Genomic DNA, 22352 nt, shown 5'->3' with positions numbered 1-22352 from the left:
TGCCCCCACCAGCTGGGCAGGCCCCACACGCCTATGGCCAAGAAAATCCAAGGGTGTGGGTCCTGCCGAGCCAAACCCCCACCTGCTCAGATTGGGTCTGTGCGTTGGTGGTCCCAGACAGGTCCAGGCCCAGCCCGGCCCCACAGTTGTAGAGCCCTCACAACCAAGGCAGCCCCACCCGGGCCCGGTTACATGCAGGTGCGTTGCACTGGTTCACTTACTCTTCAGAGGAGACATGTCACCGCAAAAGTTCACGTCTTTGTAGCCCTTGCTGGTGCCAGGGACCCTCTGAGCACTTTTTGCATTTGGGCTCACTGACTCTGCCCCGCGACCCAGCCAGCAGGCATCGTCCTGGCAGCGTTTCCCAGATGAAGCAGGCGCACACTCGGGTGGTCATCTGCCGGAGTCCCCCAGCAGAGCCAGGACTCAAGCCGGGCGGTCTGGGGCCGGGGGCCGTGCGGCTGACCACTCTGTACACTGCCAGTCCCTCCAGGCTGTCCCTAGACAGAAGGGCTGCGTGGGAGCCATGTCAGCCGAGCTCAAGCACTTGCCCTCTGGAGGCTGAGGGTGACTCTGGTGCTGCTGCTTCTCAGCAGCTCGGTTGCGTCCTCGTGAACTGTGACGGAGGCTCCTGGCTTACTGGTCCTCATGCGGGTGACGTGAGGTCATGCGGGTGAAGCCGTCAGCACTGTCCCTGGCACAGGGAAAGCACCTGTTAGGCCCTTAGCGTTGTTGCCTTCCTTTTGGGCCTCTGTTTCTCCCTTGGCCACACCGACTGGTGAGCCCAGGCATACCGGGCCCCAGCAGGCCCCCCACATTTCCAGCCGAAGGAGCCGGCAGCCAGGAATGAGGCAGCCCCTGTGGCTCTATGCTGTGTGGTCGGCTCCCACCAGCCCAGGCCACAGTCTGCTCTTCTCGGACCCCTGCAGATGGGCATCTCGGAGGCTGGCCTGCAGCACGAGATCCTGCGCAGAGCCCAGGAGCTGCTGGATGCGGCCAGGACCCAGCCAGGTACCGACACTTTATGTGTGGACTGTGGTGGGGGGCTCTCATCTGCTTACCTTCCAGGTCGCTAAAGGCTGGCTCTAGCCCTGCCCTTACTGGGCGGCTCAGGGGGTTGGGCTTCATCCCACAAATTGAAAGGTCACTGGTTCAGGGTATGTGCCTGGGTGGCAGGCCAGGTCCCAGGTTGGGGGACGTGCAAGAGGCAACCAATCGATGCTTCTCTCCTTTTTTTCCTCCCTCCATTCCCCTCTAAAAATAATTAAATAAAATCTTTAAAAAAATAAAAATGAAAATAAGGCTAGTTCCAGCCCTGCCAATCCCTAAAGTTCCCTCCTACAGGGACAGGATTTACCGATGAGAAAAACAGGCCACACCAAAGGAAGCTTCCTCACAGCAGTTCGGGGCCCTGCTGGCTCCCGGTCCCAGGTCTTCCCTACACCCACCCTGCAGACACTGGGAGCCACACACTCAGGACCCTTGGGATCCAGGAGAAAACTGGCTATGTCCAGTGCCCAGCAGTGTGCCTGGGGCGGCCGGGGGCTCGTCTGTAGGAGGATGGTTGGGAGGAGCTATGAAGGGTCAGGAAGGCGCCTGGCAGAGTCGGAGGCCAGGAGAAGGCTGGTGCTGTGGATGACGCAGGCGCTGGCATGGGAACCAGGCTCCGTGCCCCGAGCAGGGCCCAGGTGCTGGGCATTTGCTGACCATTCCATGTGTACCACGTTGTGTCACCTGTTTCAACCCCATCAGGAGGGCACTGTTGTCATCCCCATGTGAGGGGTGAGGAAACTGAGGCAGAGAGAGGTGAGCTCATCGCCCATAACATCCCACAGCTGGCAAATGACTGAACCACAGGCTTTGCTGCCCCCCTTGAGAAGGGACCAAGGGGCCTTGACAAGGGAAAGGAAGCCTGGGGCCAGAAGAAAGATGAAGGAGAGGGCATGGGCCAGAGTGGGCAAGCCCACAGACAGCCAGCCTCGGGCAGGGCCTATTTGGGGCAGAGGCTGAAGGGCAGGAGCTCGGGCTGCCGGGCTGGGAGGAATCCCTGTGTCCCCAGGTTTTGGGCCAGTGGAAGCACTGGGCCATCTGCAGGCTCCAGCCTTCCAGCCAGTTTTACTCCAGGGACTGACTCTACCTAAAAAAACCTCATTAAACTTCCAGTCCTTTAATATCAAGCACTGTGCAAAATAGACACCTCCCAGATGTTTGTTCCCCCAGCTTTGACCCCTGTCTTGCTCTCGGAGTGGAGGTCAGAAGGAGTTTGGTGTGAGGACTTGGGGTCGCCCTAGCCCTAACAGACAAACCTCCCTCGGGCAGGAGTCGAAGGCGCCCTTTCACCCTGAGCCCCTCCAGCAACCAGAGCGGCTGCCTCTCACCATCTCCCTCGAACCTAGGGCTGGCAGGAGCAGGTCCCCCTCTCAGAATATCCCTGCTGTCCGTGGGGTGCCACAGCTGCTTAGGGCTTCTTCCGGGTTGTGCCCACCCCACAGGGAAGGGGCTGTGGCAGGGGGTTCCTTCTTAGCTCCAGAAGGGACAGGAAGCCCTCAGGCACTTTCCCACCGGTTCTGTCACTGCTTCCCAGGCCTGATAGGTGGTGTATTAAATAGAGGGGGGCTGTGTACCCGGCTGGTCTGGGACACCCTGACACCCTTGGAGTGTAGTGTTGTAATCGCCTTTTTCCAATCTTCGGAGGGGGGGGTTCAATTATAAAAAATACTATTCGTAATTCAAACCATAGACTGAATGAAACACACACAGTGGTCAGGGTGGGTGTTGGGGCTGAAGACAGATTCAGGGCTGTCGGGGCTGTTGCGAGATGATGAGAGGGGCTACCTTTTGTAAGGGCCCATTCTGATGCCCGTCCAGGGCTGGGTGCTGGCCCCAGGGCAGAACAGTGGGCACAGGGGGCTCTGCCAAGGGGTGGGAGGGGACCAGCCACAGGGACTTCTCACTCCTCTCCCTGCTCCTCCGAGCCCTGATTGGTGGTGGCCAGCAGTGGAGAAGCTGAGAGGGGTCCCAGTTCACCCCAGAACTCCTGACCAGGGGCTCCTGTACCGGGTCTCCGCCACCAGATGGCCCTGCAGCTGTGGGCAAGTGGTTTCCCCTCTCTGAGCTCCAATTTCTCATCTCTGAAAGCGGCAGAGCCCCACTTGCAGGGCAGCTGTTGAGGATCCAGGGGATGTTAGGATTAAGAGACCCCTCCCCACCAGCACGCCTGCCTTCCAGATGGGAAATGAGACTCAGAGAAGTGGAATACAAGGGTGTGTGGCCCGGTGGCCCTGCCCCCGATTCTAAGATCAGAGGCCAGGTCCCCTCACTTCTAGCTCACTGGCTACTTGGGATAGGCGGGACCTGGGCCATCCAGCAGGGGTTGGGATCACTGGGTGTGACCCTGGCCCAGCCTCTTTGGTCCCCACAGAGCTGCTGAAACCACCCCGGGAAGAGGTCCTCGGGGCCCTGGAGCCCACTGCCCCGGCGGAGTTCCCTGAGCCAGTAAGGCCGTCGGCTCCACCCGCGGAGCTGGAGGTGCTGCTGTCAGAGTGCGTCGTGTGCCTGGAGCGGGAGGTGAGTCTGCGGCTGCGCGCACCTCTACGGGCAGCAGTCTTCCCAGACGCCCCTTTCCAGTTCCCTCAGTGCGCTGTGTCCGCTAGAAGTTGTGGCAAATGCAGGAGATCGGGGTGGCCCGTGATCCCGTGAGCCAAGCGTGAGCGATGCTGGCATCTCTTTCTGGGCCTTTTTTTTCAGAAGAGGGTTTTTCCCTGCTTAACAAATACACTAAGAAAATTTTCCAAGTCGTTAAGTATCACAACACATGTTTCTCTGAAGAGGCTATTTTAAAACAATCTTTTTAAAAAAACTATAACAAAATTGACCCTTATTGTAACAGTTGGACAACACAGCATATAAGATTAAAAGTCACCCCTCCCTCCACCATGCGATCCCACTTAGAAAAGGCAACCCGGGCAGAGCATCCCATTACCCCGTGGTCTTTCCCAGACCCAGGGCAGGCCGTGGTAGGGAAGGCCTCTTTGCTTATAAATTTAACCAAACTTCTGCTTTTGGGCCCCATAGGCTGGCTTCCCATTTCTCGTTATTACACACAGGGCTGTACTGAGCAGCCTTGAACCGAACTGGGAGCACGGCCTTGACAATCGCCGCGCGATGCGTTCCTAACAAGGAAGTGTGGTGGCAACGCGCAGGCGAGGCCACTGAGCCGGGACGTTGGAGTGGTTTTACACCGAGGGGCTGGGCAAGTGCACCAAAGCCACAGCAACTGGGAACGGCCCTCACGGCCCCCCTCAGGGCCGGTTCAAACCCTGCGGCTGCACAGCACAGCGTGCACCCCTGCTGCCCCCCACGGGGGGCATGGGGGCTGTCCAGGCAGGTGGCAGGCAGGGAAGGCAAGTAGCGAAACGTCGGGAATGTAATGCAGTTTTATTTTAGAAACGAAGGGGTGGGGCCTATGGTATGGATAATTTTCACAGAACATGGAGGAGGAGCGCCAAACTGCTGCCAGAAGGAAGGGCCAAGCTCTCACTGGCCCCGGAGCAGCTGAGAGGGCCGGGACGACCACGGCCAAGTCGGTGGCGGTGCCCAGACGCTCCTGCTTTCTCCCCTCAGGCGCAGATGATCTTCCTCAACTGTGGCCACGTCTGCTGCTGCCCGCAGTGCTGCCAGCCGCTGCGCACTTGCCCGCTGTGCCGCCAGGAGATTGTCCAGCGCCTCCGGATCTACCACAGCAGCTGAGCGCTGGCCTGGCCCCCGGCCCCCGGCCCCCGGCCCCACTCCACCCGCCACAGGCCCAGGGCTGCAGTTCACCCCTGCTCTGCACACACTAGTAAGGCCCCCTCTTGTCCTGGGCCCTGCCCCACAGCTCGGGAGGGTGCCCCCCACCCTTGACCTCCGAGCACTGCTGGGCCGGGCAGAAAGTGTTCCTGACCAATGACCCGAATCCTGTGAAAGAGCGAGGATCCCTCATGGCACTAGGAAGCTCTGGGTGTGACGCGGCAGCTGTGCCGCTCTCTGAGCTCAGGGCTGTCCTGGCCAGTGTGGCTTTACCACTTCCCAGCTGACTGTGGAGGCCCCTGTCCCTCCAGGAGCCTCAGCGTCATTATCAGAGGAATGTAGACAGTGCTGTCCCGTTCAGCATGCTGTGGGGAGGGGTGGCCACAGGCCACCACGGGCCATCCTCTGATGTCCTCTGAACAGCTGGAAGGTGCTCAGTGCAGGCCGTGCGCCACAAGCAACAGCAGCCCCTCCGTGCTTCCGTCACTGCTGCCCCCCACGCTCTGGGCCCCTCTGCTCTCTGGCTCAAGGGCAGGCAATGAGCTTTGCAGACCCAAAACAGGAACATCAGTGTCAATAAACCCACCTCCAGCCTGCTTCCTCGGAGTCATCACTGGATCTGAAGGAGCCTGGGGAAAGGAAAGGTCCAGCGCCCAGGTAGGGCCAGGAGAGGGCCGCACCTCAGCCAGAAGGAGGGGAGGCACATTCCAGAATGAGGAGTTACGCAAACCTCCCCTTGTCAGGGGTGGAGAGGTGGCCTCAGAGAGAAGGGCAGGATGGTCAGCAGAGCAGGTTGTGCTGTGCTGGGCGTGCCTGTGCGCTCCGTGGTCGTCATCCCTGCCTAGGGAGCCCAGGCCGAGGGGTGGGGCGCCCAGGACCTTGCCGTGGCGACCAGCGCTGGGTTCGGACCGTGCAGTTGTGCAGGCTGTTCCAGGAGCCGTGTGCCTTGTTCTTGCTGTAGAGGTGCACGTGTATTGCGCCTTTTCTGGCAAAGGGTTTTGAGCCAAGGGCAGCTTGTTCTCTAGGCTAGAGCAGGCCTGCTTGGGGCAGGGGCTCTGCCACTGTCTCCCACCAACCTGGGCCAGCCTTCCAGACAGTTTCCCCATCCATTCAACAGGGACCTGAGGGGGCCCTGACATAGGCCGGTGGCCACCAGGAGGCGCTGAGTGCTCGCCCTAGGTGCAGTGCCGAGAGCCAGCTGGATGCAAAAGACTGGACGGCGGGTGGCAGAAAGAGCCCTGGGCCTCAGTTTCCCTACCTCATTGGGCCATCTGTCAAGCCTGGGGGCCAAAACGGACAGACAAAGGCCCCCTGTGGTGGGAATCCTGCTTTTTGGGCAGGAGCTGGGTCTCTTCCCATGTTTTCTCCCCCCCCAGGGACCTTTGATGGTCCCTCCCCCCACCACCGCCACCCCTCGGGACTCATCCTGGCCAAGAGGGGAGACTGGGGCCTGAGGTGGGCAGGGCCACTTTGCAGAGTGCGGCGTTCGCCCTGGGAGAGAGCACTTCGGTGAGTCACCGTTCACAGGCCCGGAGCCTGAGGCGGAGTTAGTGACTGGCCCTAACCACAGGTGAATCCTGTCGCTGGTCACAAAGCCCCTGCTGTTTCACACCCCAGCCCTTGTCAAGTTTTTGGCCACCGTGGACGGGCAGGTACCAAGGAAGCCAACATCCCCCACAGTGACTGGCCGCTGTCCCACCCGGAGGAATTCGTTTTCACCCATGGATGAGGCAACCCATCCCCACCAGTTGTGCGTGGGGTGGGGGGATTCCTGTGCCCCATAACCTCAGCCAAGTTTCCCTGCCTTCCTGGGCCTCAGTTCACACGTTGGGGACTTGGTGACGATGGCACCACACTAGCTGTGTGATCAGGAGTTGTGAAAACGTTGGCATCACTGGTCGGATCCAACACAAGCCCTGGACCCACCCCCACCGTGAGTGCCCCATGGCCACGTGGCCTTAAAGCTGCGGGAACTTCTCGGCCAGTCACCCGGGCTCCCTGAGGAGAACCTGCACGGGCCTGGCTGAGGAAGCTGCCTGGCAGATCACAGGCCAGTCACCTGTATGCTCTGCACCTTCGCTCTGAGCCTCAGTTTCCTCCTCTGTAAAGTGGGATCACAGAAGAACCCTGACCGAGAGGCACTCGGTCAGGCAAGCCCCGGAACCCAAGGCGCGTGGACAGGCCTCCTAGACGCAGCCCCCAGCCCAGGTCCCCCTGCCGGCCACTACCACACGCAGGCCGCTGGCTTTAAATAAAGCATTTATTGATTAGTAGAGTTTAAACAATTTGCATAATATTTTCAATACAATATCTGGGAAGGATGATTGGAAAACCCCAAAAGGCACAAGAGGACAGCATCTTGAGACGGAATGTGTTGGCATTAGAGGTTAGTGAGGTGTTCGAGATCAGGGCTGGGGTGGACTGGGGGACCCTGAGCACCAGCCACTGCCTCCCGTCCTGGGGGTCCGAGGCCCAGGCCCCAGGAAGCAGATTAAAGGGATAGAGGATGCAGGGCTGGGTGGGGGCCCTGCCAGAGGACCCTGAAAGGGTCCCGCTCTGCCCTGCTGGCCACCGCTCAAAGCAGCAGGGGTGGGGCCTGGGGGCTGCCTTGGCTCGGCTCCCACCCCCTGGGACAAGAAGCTAAAGGACAGTTGGGCCCCACGTGACTCACATTTGAAAAGGGGCCTGGAATGTTCCGGGCGAGGTGACGTGGTGAATCAGGCAGCAGGGCCTCACCACAGCCTGACCCCAGATCCTCTGAGCAGCCACCAGCAGTGCCTCGGGGAGCTGCGGCTCCTCAGGAGCCCTACCAGCTCCCTCAGTGGACAGCACGTACCTTGGAGGTGGCCCTCGGAAGACAGAATCCACACCCACCAAACCCTGCCTCTGAGCAAGGTGCGTGTGGGCGCAGAGGGACTCCCGAAGACAGGGTCCCAGCACCAAGCGGAAAGAGAGAGACCGCTGTGGCTGGAAGTGAGGACAAAGGCCTGAAGCCTGCCTGGCCTCCAGCAATGCTCCCTCTGCCCTCTAGCCTCCGTCTCCCTCCTGCCCTCCAAGACACTTCCTCACCCCTGACCAGCACATTCCAGGCCTTTCCATTCCAACCGCAGGCCTGTGGGCCCATCCCCCTTCATGTGGCAGCCCTCCCCCCAGCACCCCCAGCCTGGTTCTAGCCTGAAGACACCGTCCTTGCACCTCCCCTCACCCGGGGTTGGGGAGCAAGGCCTCCGGGACGAGCAGAAGACGGGCTCAGCACTCTGTGCTTCCGGTTCCAACGAGCCCTTGGTAAGAGGGGAGGGAATTCATGGGCTGTGAGTCACAGCGGACAGTGCCTTTAACTCCCTCCTTGCAAGGATGGCAAGCCCACGAGGGAAACAGGCCACAGAAGAAAGACAGGAAAGGAGGACCCAGAGAACTGGGACCACTGGGGGCTCCCCAGCCCCTCAACTACACTCAGCTCCCTGCACAAGCAGGAGAGCCAAGTTCACCCCACAAAAGAGAAAATGGAGCAACAAAGTATGACCGAACCCAATAAAGTGACTTCAGGAGGGCCCATCCCTGCCTAGCCCCAGAGGAGCCACGCCAGCCCTGCCCCACCTCCACCGGAGGCGCAGATCGGAGCGCCTGCCCGGGCCAAGCTTGCCAGCACCTCTCAGGGAGGGGCCCATGTGCCTAGTCCAACAGAAGCTCGGGGACGACCAGCCTAGAACTCAGTCTGCACCCCTGCACTGTCCTCGGTGGTGGTGTGGATGGGGGGACGGCCACCAGGGCTGGACACCTGTTCCCCAGTCTCCTGGTCGTTGGGCTTGGGAGGCTCAAGGTCCACAGCCTTTCCAGGTTGGAGTTGCCGGAGGGGCGAAGCAGGCGGTGAGGAGGCCTGAGGGGGGGCCATGGGCTGGGGGCTCTCCTGCACGGGGGCCCCGTTGAGCAGGGGAACTGCCGGCGGGGGGCTCTCAGCCCGCAGATTCTGGGCCAGCAGGCCACGGAGCTCAGTGACACTGTCCAGGGACGCAGGCGACAGTGGCTCAGCGCCAGCCTCCAAGGGCAGCCCTGCCTCCTCATCCTGGACCACGGACACCACCTGCTTGGCCCGCCGTCGCTTTTCTGAGATGGTGGCTGCCTCCGGGACTCGGGGGCTGGGGCTGCCGCTGTCCCCACTGCCACCACCACTGCCACCATACTCCTCACCCCAGTCGATGGGCGAGCCCTCGGCCAGCAGGTGCAGGTTGGGGTCGCTGTTGTGCAGGACCACGCTGTCTCGGTACAGGTTGTGCTTCCTCTGCACGGCGGCCTCCTTCACAGCTGCAGGGCCAAATGAGTGACTTCAGGACATTTGCCAGGGGGGCCACAGCCGCCACCACACCCAAATGTGACCAGCATCACCCCTCCCCAGGCCTCCCCCCAGCCTGAGCGGGCATTATAACTGGGACGTGACTTATTCCAGGCCTCACTGCTAGGAAGGAGGAGCCATAATCCTAACCCAAAGCCCAAGCTGGTCACCACGTCACCCTGTCACTCATCTGACACTCCCCAAAATGCCAAGGACCACAGAGAAACTAAGGCACAGAGACTCAGCGCTACTTCCTGTGGCCACACAGCTCACCGGGGCCCACCTTGGCCCAGAGGCATAAATCTCAGGATTTTCTTTGCAGCTTCACTGACCGCACCAGAAAGACCTCTGGGCTGCCTCCTCCACCCTCCTGGGGATACGAATTCCAACAGCAGCCTCGGCGGCGGGACGCCCCCCACCCAGCTCCGCAGCGGCCCTCCCCGGGGGTGGGGGCGGCCGGCACACACCCTGCAGGATGTCCTTCATGACCGTCTGCAGCACCACCTCCTCGTACGTGTTCTCCACCAGGATAAACCTGGCGAAGTCCTCGAAGATCAGCTCCTGGAACCGGGGCAGCTCCTACAGGGCGGGCGGGCATGAGGCAGAGAGGGGCGGTCAGGGCCTTGGGGCAGAGAGGGCCTGCGGACTCCCCCCAACCAGGGACCGGGCGGGGCAGCTGCTCACCGACTTGCAGGTGGGAGCCAGCTTCTTGAGCAGGAACGGGATCGTGATCTGCAGCAGCGCCTCCCGGAAGAAGCGCTTCCGCACGGAGCTGCTGTCATAGTCGTATTTCTGCCAGGAAAGAGAAGGGCGGGGGGTCTGAGGCAGTGGCTCCACCGGCCCAGGGCAGGAGGACGGCCCAGGGCAGGAGGACGGAAGGCCAGTGGTCTGACCAGAGCCCCAGTGTCCCAATTTGTACAAGCGGGTGAGTAGCACCTCCTGTAGGGGCAGCAAGTCTGGGGCCAGTCAGGGGACTGGGCCCAGGGATGGGCCACACTTCAGGCAGGTAGGTCAAGGGCAGGGGCGGGGCCGCTCACCTTCAGCACCCGCTCCAGGATCCGCTGGATGGACTTGCACAGCTCCTCCTTGGTGGGCCCCTTCCCCAGCTCCTGGTGCAGGAGGGTCTCGAAGGTGTATACGGCGTTGTCCATTTGCTGTGGGGCACACCGCGGGCACATGAAGGCCCCAGAGTGACCACGGCCCCTTCCTCCACACCTCCAAGGGGCTCAGCCAGCTGTCCCAGGCCTGCCCGGGAGGAGTGGGAGGCCTGTGCGCTCACTCGCTGTGCACACGCCCTCACATCGCTGGTGCCTACTGTGTGCTGGCACAGTGCTGGGCACGGGGGCCAGTCCCTGCCTCAAGGAACTAGGAAACAGAGGCCCTGAGCCCTGTAGGAAGGGGCTTGGGGAGCAAGGAGGGCTGCATGGAGGAAGGGGTCTCTAAGCTGAGCCCTGAAAGATGAGTTGGAATTAACCAGGTGAGCAGAGGAACAGGTGTTCCAAACAGATGGGCGAGCCCTGGAGACCAGAGCAGGCGGGCACGTGGGGCTGGGCAGGGCTGCAGGGCAGCTCCTGAGGAGGGTGGGGCCAGACAGCAGGGACCCTGCCAGGAGACGGGAGTGTGGAAGGGCAGTGGCCTCTGACACACCTCACGCATGTGGATCTGGGCTCGCTGCTTGAACACAGACGTGCTGGACACGTCAAAACGCTGCTGCAGCCCGTCGAGCCGCAGCGGCTCCATCTTCTCGTAGCAGCTCTGCATCTTGAGGGGGTGATACGCCAGCTGGGACAGCTTCTCCATGTACTGCAGGGAGGCAGGGACACGTGGCACCTGAGCTGGGGCCGCCCGAGAGGCCAAGCAGCCCCTGCAGACCCACACCTCCCTGGGCCCTCGGGCTGGGCCTGGCCCCAGGGAAGGCCACCGGGGAGGGACAGCCCAAGGGACAAAGGATGGGGGTCTGAAGGCAGGAGGCACGTGGTCCAGCAGCACAACCTGGGTGCTGGGAGCGGGTTCCCGTCCCTCCTAGGGCACTGGGTGGCCTTGGGCAGGTACACCCTCTCTGAGCCTCAGGGTGCTCAGCCTCAAAGTCGGATGGTTTCTCATGATCTCTAAGGTCCTTTCTGGTCCTCAAATTCCATGATTATTATGGCCTGTGGACTCTCTGATTTGACATATGGAAGAGGAGGCTAAGGTTACAGGACCAATTCTATCTGCACCTGACTCCAGGTGCTCTTGGAGACGGGGCTCCAGGCAGCCGAGTGCCCCATATGGGCTCTGTGGCTGGGCGTCCGCCCCAAGAAGCAGCTAATTGAGGAGCAGCGGGAGAGCTGGGCTGTTTGTGGGGCACACGGAATGGAGCACACGTATTTCACTCTTCCTGACAATTACACCACGCATGACTGAGGCCAGCCTTTCCCTCCTCCATTCCCCTCCTTCCTTCTCTTCCTCCTTCCCTCCTTTCCTTCCCTGTTCAGTTCTTTCACAGTCTAGCAACCTGCTTGGCTTATAAAGGCCCACGGCAGGGGGTTAGGGTCCCCCTTCCCTCTACCTGCCGGCCCCCCCACAGGACAGCCAACAGCTTCAGCCTTACCTACTCAGCCCCTCAGCCCCTGTTCACAAGCTATGCCAGGAGGGGAAGGGAGGGGAGCGGCCCACCCTGGCTCACAATGGAGGCGTGATGGGGGCAGATCAGACCCAAACCCAGGAGGGCCCCTCCACCCCAGGATCAGGGGCAGCCTCACCTCGCCAAGCTTGTCAATGCCACCCTCGTTGATGACGTTCAGGTTCATGTCGGTGACCTCCTTGAAGAAGACGTCCCGCACCTCCGTGAAGCCCTGGCTGGTGGGCACCATGAGAGCCTCCAGGATGGACGGGATATAGGGCTGGACGTGGTTCCGGACACACACCTCTGCCTTGGGGAGGATGAAGCCTGCACCCGGGGTGGCGGGGAGCTGGTTAGCTGACGTCCACCCCCCCAGGAGCAGCTCCCAGCCACCCCAGGCCCCAGGACGAGAGGTGAGCAGTCTGGTTATTTTTTTAAAGAAAACCACTGGGAACAACAGCAGCAGAGGACGGCTGCTGCGGAGGTGCGGGCAGCTTTCTGCTCAGCTAGAAGTAGAAAAGAACATCTTCGGGGGTCTTGCCCAGTTGTCTTTTAAGAAATGGGAGCCCTGGCTGGTGTGGCTCAATGGACTGAGGGCGGGCCTGTGAACATAAGGTCATCGGTTTGATTCCCAGTCAGGGCACATGCCTGGGTTGTGGGCCAGGTCCCCAGTAGGGGGCGCGTGATCTCTCACACACTGGTGTTTCTCTTCCTTTCTTTCTCCCTCCCTCCCTTCTCCTCTCTAAAAGTAAGTAAGTAAAATGTTTTAAAAAAGAAAAAGAAATGGGAAACACTTAAGTAGTTTCAATGAGCCTCTGGGTTTTACAAACACTGAGCCCAACCCTGCCCTGGAATGGCGTGGCATGGCTCAGCGTGACTATGTGAAAGGTCGTGTCCCTGTGAACAGGGACCGTCTCCAGGACATTCTGACCTGGGGGATTTCAACATCCCTCCCTCTCTGCCCAGCCAGGCTTGTTTGTTCCACAGAATAAATGGCAACTCTTGGGGTCCTGTCCTCTCAATGAACACAGCTGGCAAAGACTAACTCGCGGGCAACCGACAGCTCTGGCCGATGCATTACGGTGAGAAGGGAGCAAAAGGATCCCGTCTGGCTGGGAACAGGAAGAAGCAGAAACTGACTTGGAAAAGTTCGACTCGGAGAAAGTGAATCATCACAAAGTTAGGCCGATGTCTGCTAAAACAACATGTGGAAATCTGTGACCCACCAAAGAGGAGCAGCAGGCTGGACCTCCTCAACAAACACTGAGGTCTTCAAGATCTGGGTTTATAGAAATAACAGCCAAAAACCAACCTACAGGGACTGGGAAAACAATGGCTCAGACGTGATTTTGATTTCTTTAAAAGAAATCAGCAAATGAGGTCACTGCTATGAAATGCACAGGGATCTTTGAAATAGACAGGAGGGCCCAGCAGGCCCGCCCACCCAAGACAAGCGTGGCGGGTAGCCTGCCTACCTCGGATCTTGCTGGCCAGGTGCTCCTTGGAGGTGATGATCTGGTCCATGTCGGTGCGGATGACCGCCTCCATGGCCGGCCGGGCCCGCTGCAGCTTGGACAGCACCGCCTCAAACTGCGCTTTGGCCTGCTCGTACACGATGCGGTACACGGCGTCTGAGATCTGTGGACCAAGATGCAGTGTCGGTTTCGGGCTGAGGGGCCTGCTCAGCTGCCAGCCTGCAGCCCCCGCCCCCAAGCCCAGGTCACTCACCTGGATCCACTGCCGCTGTCGCTCCTGCGGTTTCCCCTTCAGCCGTGGGGCGAGCTCCACCTTCAGCTCAGGGCCCAGCTCCTCCATCACCAGGTTGCTCAGGATCTAGGACCAGGAGGCACAGCCAGGGCAGGGGTTGAAGTCGGGCTGGGTACACTCATCTCCATGTTCCATAAGGCCGGCCACTCAGGTCCCCGCCGCCTTGGGGTTTGGCCCTTTGCTCCATGTCTCCAGTTCCAGTGCCCTCTCTCCTGAGTGTCCTTCCCACAGGCCTCAGCTTATCTGCTTGGGTGTCCTGCAGGATCCTCGGGCTCAGAGGTCACACCCCAGGGCCTTTGCACATGCCACCTTCCTGTCTGGAATACCACGCCCCTCCCATCTTGGCTGCACACAGAAGTGCGTACGTGTTCATTTGTCAAGTGTCTGTTTCTCCCACTAGACAGAGAGTTCCACGAGGTCCAGCACCACATCCCTTCTGTTCACAGTGGCATCGGGACACCTGAGCCAGGGCAGGTACTCAGGAAATAACTGAACAAAGTAACAAGTGTCTCCGTCTGCATGGCCTGCATAAGGCTGCACCTGTCCAAACCTGAGCTTCTCATCTCTGTCCGTACCTACAGCACCCCGGAGCCCCACCTCGGTGCCCGATCCCATCCTCTGGGCCCTGGGGTAACTGCTGCAGTCTCCCCACCAGTCCTCCTGGCCTCACCTGCACCTCGTTCCCACACAGCATCTCCCAGGTGCCATACAGCTCCTTCGACTGGCGGTACATGCGGATAGCGTCCGTGAACGCGGGGCCCTCCACCTTGGAGTCTTCAGGGATCCCTGCCCAGGAGAGGGAAGGAGAGAGGAGGTTGGCAGGGTGGCCTAGTGGCCTCCACTAAGACCAACTGACTGACAGGCAAACACATGTGCATGCATACATGCACACGCCGCGTGCACACGCACGCACACACCCTCACCTGCAACCCCCACCGCCCCTGTCAGCACTAGGCAGGAGGAGTTGCAGTGGCAGCAGCAGGGATAATAACCCACCACCGATGGGAGCGAGGCCGTCCTCCTTCATACCCTCCTTATCCCCTAAAGTCCTCCCAGCCACCCCAAGACAGGGCACTGGCATTCACCCCCTTCTCGGGGGTCAGGCCACTGTTGAGGGGCCAAGGGCAGCGCTGGCGGAGCCTGGCTGGAAGGCACCCCGCCCTTCCAGGGGAGGCTGCCGGAGATCCTCCTTCTCACCCCACCCCGCCCCTGCGTCAGGCGCCTGAGCTTCCTCCCAGCCAAGGACGGGACAGTAGGTGTTCTCGGCTTTGCAGCAGATGCTCTGCCACCGGCGCAGCACACATGGCAGCAGCCACAGACAACCTGTGAGCAAACGGGATTCACGACGGTGCCCGTGGGACCAGGTCTGCCATGCCTGGTTCCAGATCACTGAACCCGAGAGGGCCTCAGTTTCCCCTTCTGAACACTGGGAGCCAGGACCCGACCTGGCCGCACACATCACACGGGAGGCTCCCGGGGTGCAGCGCAGGCTCGGCACTTGACTAGTAACTGCAGCGAGGACGCGCTCTTGCTGCCGTGGTCTGCCTCGGTCACTGCTGTGTGTCCAGGTCGAACTAGAAAATACCACTTCTCTGTTTTTGGCTTTAGTGCTGGCGGCGGTGGCCCTGATGAGTTTGCCCGCCTCCCCTAGGCTGGCGGAGAACCTGCAGACTGGGTGCTGGGGAGGCTAGAAGAAGCAGGAAGCTGCAAAAGCCAACTTGGGGAAGAACGTGGTTGAACACCTCAGAGCCAGGCAGCCGGAGGCCGCCCTGGCCACGTGCCTGCGACCGCTGTGTCCCAGGGCGGAGGGAAGGGAAACTCAGCTTGTGCCTCCGAAACCCCGGCTCCCACTGCGATGACTACAGGCTGAGTCACCACCACAGAGAAAAAGCCCCTCTCTGGCATACGGAGGACTCCTCCCCTCCCACGTGCGGCTGACCGCAGGAACCACTGCCTGTCAAGCAGGAAGGGAGCTCGTCTTTGGGGAAACTGAGGCCCAGCCCCCGTCCCTGCAGGGGCAGCAACCTGGACTGCAGTGGGGGCGAGAGGGGGCGGGGAGTCTCACCCCTGCGGGGAGGGACTAGAGCAGAGCAGGGCTGTTCTAGCCGGAGCACCATGCAGAGCCCCTGGGGTGGGTGCTGCCCACCTGGGCCAGGAGAGAAACCCCCTCAAGCTCTCAGGAGGAGCATGGTCTCCCAGGGACCAGGGTTTGCCTAAAAAATCCGGGCTCTGCATTACCGGCAGCCTCTCCCACTTCAGGGCATTTATACTGCACAGGCACCCGTCAGGGGTGCCAGTCCAGGATGCTTTCCAGGGGGCAGGGAGGCAGAGGGCGGGGCCAGCGGCGAGGAGGCACCGATGTTCAGGCAGGCGCTGGCTGTGGCCAACCTGACCCTTAGACCCTTAGGAGGGCTCCACTCTGCAGGGCTGAGCTAGTCTCAGGAGCCCAGCGAGGGGCTGGGAGCTGAATTGTGCGTCCCCTACCCCACATTCACGTGTTGAAGCCCTAACCCCTAGCACTTCAGAATGTGGCTGCATTTGGAGATAGGGATTTAAAGGGGTAATTGAAGTAAAATGAGGTCACTAGTCTAGGTCCTCATCCAGTATGACTGGTGTCCTATAAAAAGTAAATTCGGACACAAGACACGTTCGCACTCAGAGGGGAACAGGGGAGAAGGCAGTCCTCTGCAGGGCACGGGGAGAGGCCTTGAGGAGAAAACAGACCTACTGACACCTTGATCTTGGACTCCCAGCCTCCAGAATTGAGACTACATTAATTTCTATTGTTTAAGCCACCCAGTCTGTGGTACTTTGTCGTGGCCACCAGAGCCCACCAAGACCCGGATCCTGGGCTGAGACCTCAAGACCTCACACACATTCCCCGCCTTCTCGTCCCGTGAGGAATGGCTGTTCTCAGCCCCTTTCCCCAGTGGGAAGAGAGGCCCAGAGAGGCAGCTGCTGGCCCAAGAAAACACAGCCCCAGGCTCAGACCCCAGACCTGGAGACTTCCTGCCCAGGGGCGGGGCGGGGGGGGGGGGGGGGGGCGGTCCTCGGGGTCAAGCTGAGAAAGGAAATGGAATTCCTCAGTCCTGGGCAGCAGACAGGAAGAGGCCTTGACCTCTGCACCCCAGGCCCACCCTGAGGGCTCAGCTCAGTGCCCCAGCTGCCACTTGCCACCCCCAGCTGCTCCAGGAATGCAGGATGTGAGGGGGGGCCTGGGATGAGCTGGAGTCCACCCAGCCTGGCCTCCTTCCCCACCCACCCCCCCCACTTCCTGGCAGCCCCTGAGCAGAGCAAGCAATTCGAGGCTCCACAGATTCCAGGCCCAGCCTCCGAGCTGAGGAAGCAGAGAACTTTCCCACAGTCCTCTGGGTGGAGGAAAGGCTCCTCTAAAACCAACCTCATCAGCTCCAGAACCCCTCCTGGCAGCTCTCCCCTGCCGCCCCTCCTTCCCGGGCACAAACATCCAAGGGGTGGCCCTTGGCCCCCCAGCTGAGCACTAGCTTTGTGCCAGGCACTGGCGGGGCGCTCTACCACAACCAACTCATTTACTCCTCCGAATACAACCCTACACTGTGCACAAGGGGACCCGAACGTGACTGTTCCCCACCTGGTCCTGTCCCCACCCTCCACCTGGCCTGGGGTCACCCTGCCGGGTCAGCCATTAGCCTTGGAAACCTGAAGAGGGTGGAGCTGGGCCAAGCTGGGGGTGGGGAGGCGGAGAGAAGGAGGGAGGGGGAAGGGAGGAGGAGGGAGGGTGCCCAGGCCAGGCAGCCAGAGCCCAGATGGCCTCCACCCAGTCCTGGCCTCACAGTCCCCGGGGACCTGGGAACAGGAGGCCCTTTGTGGGCGGCAGGGCCCAGCCCAGGTGGCAGGGGTTGGCCTGACTGAAGACCTGGTTCCTCCGCCTGGCAGATTCCAGACAGGGCAGAGGCGGCTCCGGAGAGCTGTGAGGACAAGTGGGGTGAGCTGAGGCACCACCTCTGTGTGGAGCTGAGTCCAGGTGGGCCGGCTGCCAGGGTGGGTGTGGGCAGGCGCAGCTGCCCCAAGGCCAGGTCACTAGGAAGGCAGTTCAGGGTCCACGACAGGGTTGTTCCTGCCTCAGGGCCCTCCCCTACCCTCAGGAGACAATCACAAGCCTTTTTGATCAGACTCCTTGGAGCCCTTCCTATGAGGTTGTCCTGGCCCCAGTGTCCCCTGCAGCCCCGTTTCAGGTCCCCAATTCAGGGCCCCCTCTAAACTGCTCTGGCCTCGGGCCACCCCTCACTCAGCTGCTGCCTCTGTCTGGCACTCTCCTCCCTGCCCCAGAGGAGGACTCATCCCTCAGTTCTCAGCTGAACCATCACCTCCTCCTCCTGTCTGATCCACACACCGTCCCTCCCAGCACATTCACACCCTCAAGGCGCCCCGAGGGGCTCCCTCCCCTGCGCCCAGCTCAGCTGTGACCCATCACCCTGGTCTCCTCATCTGTTTCACATCTGTCTCCCCCACCAGGCTGCCAGCAGCCCGGGGCCGGCCGGAACCACGTCTTCCTCCCTTGTTGCATCCTCAGCACCCAGACACTGAAATCGTTTGTTGAATGAATGAGTGAGCTGGAGGAGACCTCATCAGTTCAGAGATGAGGACCCTGAGCCCCTGAGGGAGGAACTGAACTTCCCAGACCACCTAGGGTCAGTGGTAACAGGAAAAAGTTACATGATAAACCAATTTTTTACAAGCATTGAGTGGATTCTCACTGCCATCTCACAAACCCCTCAGACTCGGAGGGGCTGTCTCTCCATTTTCAGAGCCTCCCAGAGGTCAGCTGGTCCCCTAAGACCACATCGCTAAAATGTGGCAGACTCGGGGTTGTGACTCCGTGATCCAGGGTCCAAGGGCACAGCAATCCTGCCCCTGCCCTCTGAGGGCAATTTCCGGACTTTCTTCTGAGCAACACAGAATTGTTTTCATCAAGGAGAAGGTTAAGCGCGGCATCGCAGTGGTGTCTTACAAATCCAGAAGGAAAAGAGAACCGCTCATAGAGCAGGGTTGTCACACCGCACTCAGCCAGTAGGTGTCGCCATTCAGGACACAACCCAGGGGATGCCCCTCACCCCCACCCCCCCCGGGACCTGAAGGCCACTCACCATTGTTGCAGTGCCGGACGCAGTCCTGCAGGACAGCCTGCCACTTGTCCTGCTCGGCTTCCGTCATCATGCAGAAGTAGTAGTGACGGGCATAAGGATGCCAGAGGATGAGTGGGAACTGCGTGGGGCACTTGAGGATGGGGGCAGAGCCTGATTTGGGTGTGGTCCCTGTGGAGACAGTGCCCGCTGAGCAGCTACCCCCTGCAGTTCCCCTGGGCCCCAGTCTGAGGGGCAGGCTCAGGCCCAGAGAGGGTCAGCCTGTCCTGGCAACCAGCAAGCAGTGGGGAGGCAGCCCGCTTCCTTGCTGTGCCCTCCACAGCCTGGCTGAAAGGGGCCCTCAAAGAAAAAGGCCCATTTCTTTGAGCTGGTCATGCAGTTTCGCCCACTCCCTCTTGGGGGAGGTTCCAGACTCCGTGTGGGAGGCACAAGTAGCACATGGTCAGAGCCCTCAGGTTCAAGGGCCGAGCATCACCTTCTTGGGTTTCCCTTCAAATTTTAGCTATGGAGGCCAAAGTGTGGTTTAAATGTCCAAGGGGGGAGGGAGGCATGGAGGGTGGGGGTAGAAAAACTAAAGTGACTTTTCTCTCTCTGTTTTGCCTGCATGGATATTCGAGATCGAGGGAGATAAAGTGGTCCTGGGCTGTGACCTCGCCCCTGCTGTCGGTAATGAAACAATGACCGTTTTTCTTTGCGCCCTGGCTCTGTCTGTGCCCTGTGCTGGGCTCGGCGCACACAGACCTCACGGGGTCCACACAGGACTCCAAGGTCAGTCCTCTCAGGGCTGGGTTGCCCGAGAAGACACAGCAAAACAAAGCCGGGGTGTGGACTGGAATCCAGAAATGCCCACTCCCACCGCGCCCTCAGCCCCACTGGGCGCTTCAGTCCCAAGGCCCGGCTAAGGGCCTCTTTAGTTTCCCTGGGGTCATCTGAGAGGCAGATGGGCTCCTGTAAGTCTTCTGGGAGTCTGTGACAAGGTGCGGTGGACGGGCCGCCGAGAACAACGCCTCAGAAGTGCAGGACCGACTCAGCAGTTCACAAAGCTGGGCCGCCGTGATCGTCCTCTCCCAGGAGTCTCTCAAGGACTCAGGGGAGGGAAGGATGACAGTGAGGTCCCCGATGCTAGCTGTCATCAGAAGCCTCAGGAAGCAGGAAACAGGTCCAGCCTCGCTTCAAGCCTTCCCTGGCCTCCAGCCTCCTCTCTGGGTGGCATCAGGTGATGCTGGGTACCTGCTGGCAGCTCTAGGCCCAGCTGGCCTTTCTGCAAATGTGGAGCCTGGCGCTCCAGGATCGGGGCCGCCCTCTCCCCCTGCCAAGCCCCGGGCCTGTGCAGGGCACTTCGGCCTGGGATAGGTGCTCCCTTACCTGGCAAAGAGTTGCCGACCAGCTCTAGGTACTGGTCCACGGAAGTGAGGATTTTGTAGCCTGCGCTGTTGATGACAGATCGGGGTGGCACCTGCCGCTCGTAGGCCTGAGGAGAGTGCAAGAGAGATGGTCCCTGGGGGATGTAGGTACTGACCCAGCCAAATCCCATCTCCAGCACTGGCTCCAGGACCCTACACGGTATTGCTGCCCAAGGCGGGGACAAGAAGAGGGGAAGGAAGAAAGGGAGGAGAAAGAGAGACACGGGGAACAGGAAAAGGAGTCTGAGCAACATGGACACTCCAGTCAATATGGTTTAACCTGAACCCAGGCTCTGGGTTCAAATCTCAGGCCCACGGAGCACCACCTGTGTGATGCCTAGGATGAGGTTCCCCCACCTCCTATGCTTCAGTTGCTGTATCTATAAAACCAGGCTAAGAACAGTCTCTACCTCACTGAGTAGCTACATAATCCACAATAAAATGGTCAGCACAGTGCCCAGCGCCACAGCGGCAGCAGGCACGCTGAGGTCATTATTTTCATCACTACCGTTACTACCGCCTCTTTTACCACTGGCCGAGTGTTCGTCGTGAACCAGGCGCTGTGCTATGGGCACTGCAAGCCTCATTTCAGGGAACCCGCACAGTCCAACAGGGGTGACCACGACTAGCCCCAAGTTCACACAGCTGGTAAGAAGGGGACGTGAACCTGGACAGTTGGCCTCCAGAGCCCAGAGTCTCGGACTGTTACCCTGGACTGCCCACCGCTTCCCTAGGTTCTGAGCACCACACGTGTCCCTGTAGAGGAGAGTTAGGTCTGGGCACTGCTTTTTTTCACCAGTGGGGAGAAGGGTGGGTCTGCCACAGTAGCTCATACAGCAGGGCTGCCATGCTGTACCCTGCCACTAGGTGTCACTACTCAATATAGTTCTTTATTTTTTTTTTTAAGATTTTATTTATTTACTTTTAAAGAGAAGGAGAAAGAGACACAGAAACATCAATGTGCCATCGGTCACCTCTCACATGCCCCTAACTGGGGACCTGGCCCGCAAGCCAGGCATGCGCCCTGACAGGGAATCAAACCAGCAACCTTTCGGTTTTGGGGAAGACGCCCAACCCACTAAGCCACACCAGTCAGGGTGCAACATGTTTCTTGAGAGTAGCTTGAAGCTCTCTGGGGCGCTGATCATTGGCCAAATGTGGTCCCAGATCATTAACAGCACCTGAGAACTTGTTAGACAGGGAAATTATTGACCGCACTCCAGCCACGGCTCAAACTCGGGCAGGACCAGCAACCTGTTTTTCAGCAAGCCTTCCAGACCCTTTCAATGGAATTCCATCAATCTGAGAACCACTGGCCTGGGGCAACAGGCTGCTTCCGACTCCGTTCCTCTAACGCTGACTTGCCCTGAGACAGAGGCCCTCTGGCTGCCCTGGAGAAATGTCTGGTAGAAGAAACTGGGTCTGTGGCTCAACCAGGTGGGGCTGCCTCCAGGGCCCAAGGACACTCAGCAGGACCCACCCCCCTTCTTGCAGCAGTACTCGGACCTGCAAGAGGAGAAGGAAGTCAGGTAGAGGGTGCTTCCAGAGGTCTGGAGTCTCAGATTTAGGAGTAGGGGGCTAGCCATGATAACCACTGTGAAGGAGGACAGCTGAGGGAGGGGAGGGGCCTCGGGGAAGGGGAAGAAGACCTGGCTGGAGGCTCAGTGCCAGGCACCGAAGCCAGATGGGGTGGCAGCCTCACCACTTTGTTCTCGTAGAGGACCAGCCCATAGTTGTGGGGCACGAGGCTGAAGCGGTTCCTCCACTTCTTGCTGTCCTCCTGGTACTGGAATAGGTTCCCCGAGAAGATGATGCGCTCATCCAGCGGCACCTGGTGGGAGGGAAGAGGGCGGGGAGTGAGGCCCGCAAGGCAGCGGGGTCCTCTGAGAAGCTGACGGCCTGGCCCGCAGCACCTGTGTGCTCACCCAGGGAGGCCTTGGAGACAGGGCTGCTGCTCACCCACTTCGCAAAGGAGGACAGTGAGGCTCAAGGCCGTAAAGGGGTGCAGGGATGGCAGCATTTGAACCCAGGCCACACACCACAATTCAGAACCGGGACAGGACCCCACTCCGTCCTGGCCCAAGCAGGCTTGGCTGCCTCAGGACGTGTCTGGGGCTTTCCCTGCAGGGCAGTCACTCCAGCAGAGGGGACACCCGAGGGCCAGGCCGGCGAAGGCCCCAGCGCCTGGGGAAGCCTCTTCACCGATCTGGGCCTCGGTTTCTCCCCAGAGCAACAAGCATGACAAAAGTGGCTCCAGAGAGCCTCCCCAGCCCTGACAGCTGACAGGATGGCCTCCACGAATGTGGGTCAGGGTGCAGGGGGACCTCAGTCCAGTTCGA

At 60.3% G+C, this 22352-nt stretch overlaps 2 protein-coding genes across 6 annotated transcripts in view; one reads left to right on the top strand and one right to left on the bottom strand.

Annotated features, from left to right (window-relative positions):
• The window catches only part of LRSAM1 (leucine rich repeat and sterile alpha motif containing 1), a 37671-nt gene extending 32287 nt beyond the window's left edge, over window positions 1-5384 (top strand). For 3 of the 4 annotated variants that reach the window (XM_045197051.3, XM_045197049.3, XM_045197050.3), the window contains 3 exons: window positions 930-1011; window positions 3404-3567; window positions 4624-5384. In XM_045197051.3, the coding sequence (XP_045052986.2) occupies window positions 930-1011; window positions 3404-3567; window positions 4624-4749 (372 nt within the window). In that variant the 3' untranslated portion in view covers window positions 4750-5384. The remainder of the gene's footprint in view (window positions 1-929; window positions 1012-3403; window positions 3568-4623) is intronic. The other variant, XM_024562136.4, reaches the window with a different exon arrangement.
• A 1012-nt stretch (window positions 5385-6396) lies between these two features.
• Window positions 6397-22352, bottom strand: part of NIBAN2 (niban apoptosis regulator 2) — a 48091-nt gene continuing 32135 nt past the window's right edge. The window contains exons 3-15 of one of the 2 annotated variants that reach the window (XM_053920491.2): window positions 21716-21844; window positions 19976-20081; window positions 18614-18781; window positions 14158-14273; window positions 13449-13553; window positions 13196-13358; window positions 11860-12047; window positions 10766-10921; window positions 10156-10272; window positions 9803-9910; window positions 9586-9697; window positions 8956-9090; window positions 6397-6485 (exon numbers count right to left, since the gene is read on the bottom strand). In XM_053920491.2, the coding sequence (XP_053776466.1) occupies window positions 6412-6485; window positions 8956-9090; window positions 9586-9697; window positions 9803-9910; window positions 10156-10272; window positions 10766-10921; window positions 11860-12047; window positions 13196-13358; window positions 13449-13553; window positions 14158-14273; window positions 18614-18781; window positions 19976-20081; window positions 21716-21844 (1677 nt within the window). In that variant the 3' untranslated portion in view covers window positions 6397-6411. Of the gene's footprint in view, window positions 6486-7029; window positions 9091-9585; window positions 9698-9802; window positions 9911-10155; window positions 10273-10765; window positions 10922-11859; window positions 12048-13195; window positions 13359-13448; window positions 13554-14157; window positions 14274-18613; window positions 18782-19975; window positions 20082-21715; window positions 21845-22352 lie in introns of those variants that run through there. The other variant, XM_024562078.3, reaches the window with a different exon arrangement.

Source organism: Desmodus rotundus, chromosome 1 (assembly GCF_022682495.2).
Source record: "Desmodus rotundus isolate HL8 chromosome 1, HLdesRot8A.1, whole genome shotgun sequence".
Lineage (NCBI taxonomy): Eukaryota > Metazoa > Chordata > Mammalia > Chiroptera > Phyllostomidae > Desmodus > Desmodus rotundus.
This window is presented reverse-complemented; position numbering and strand designations above follow the sequence as displayed.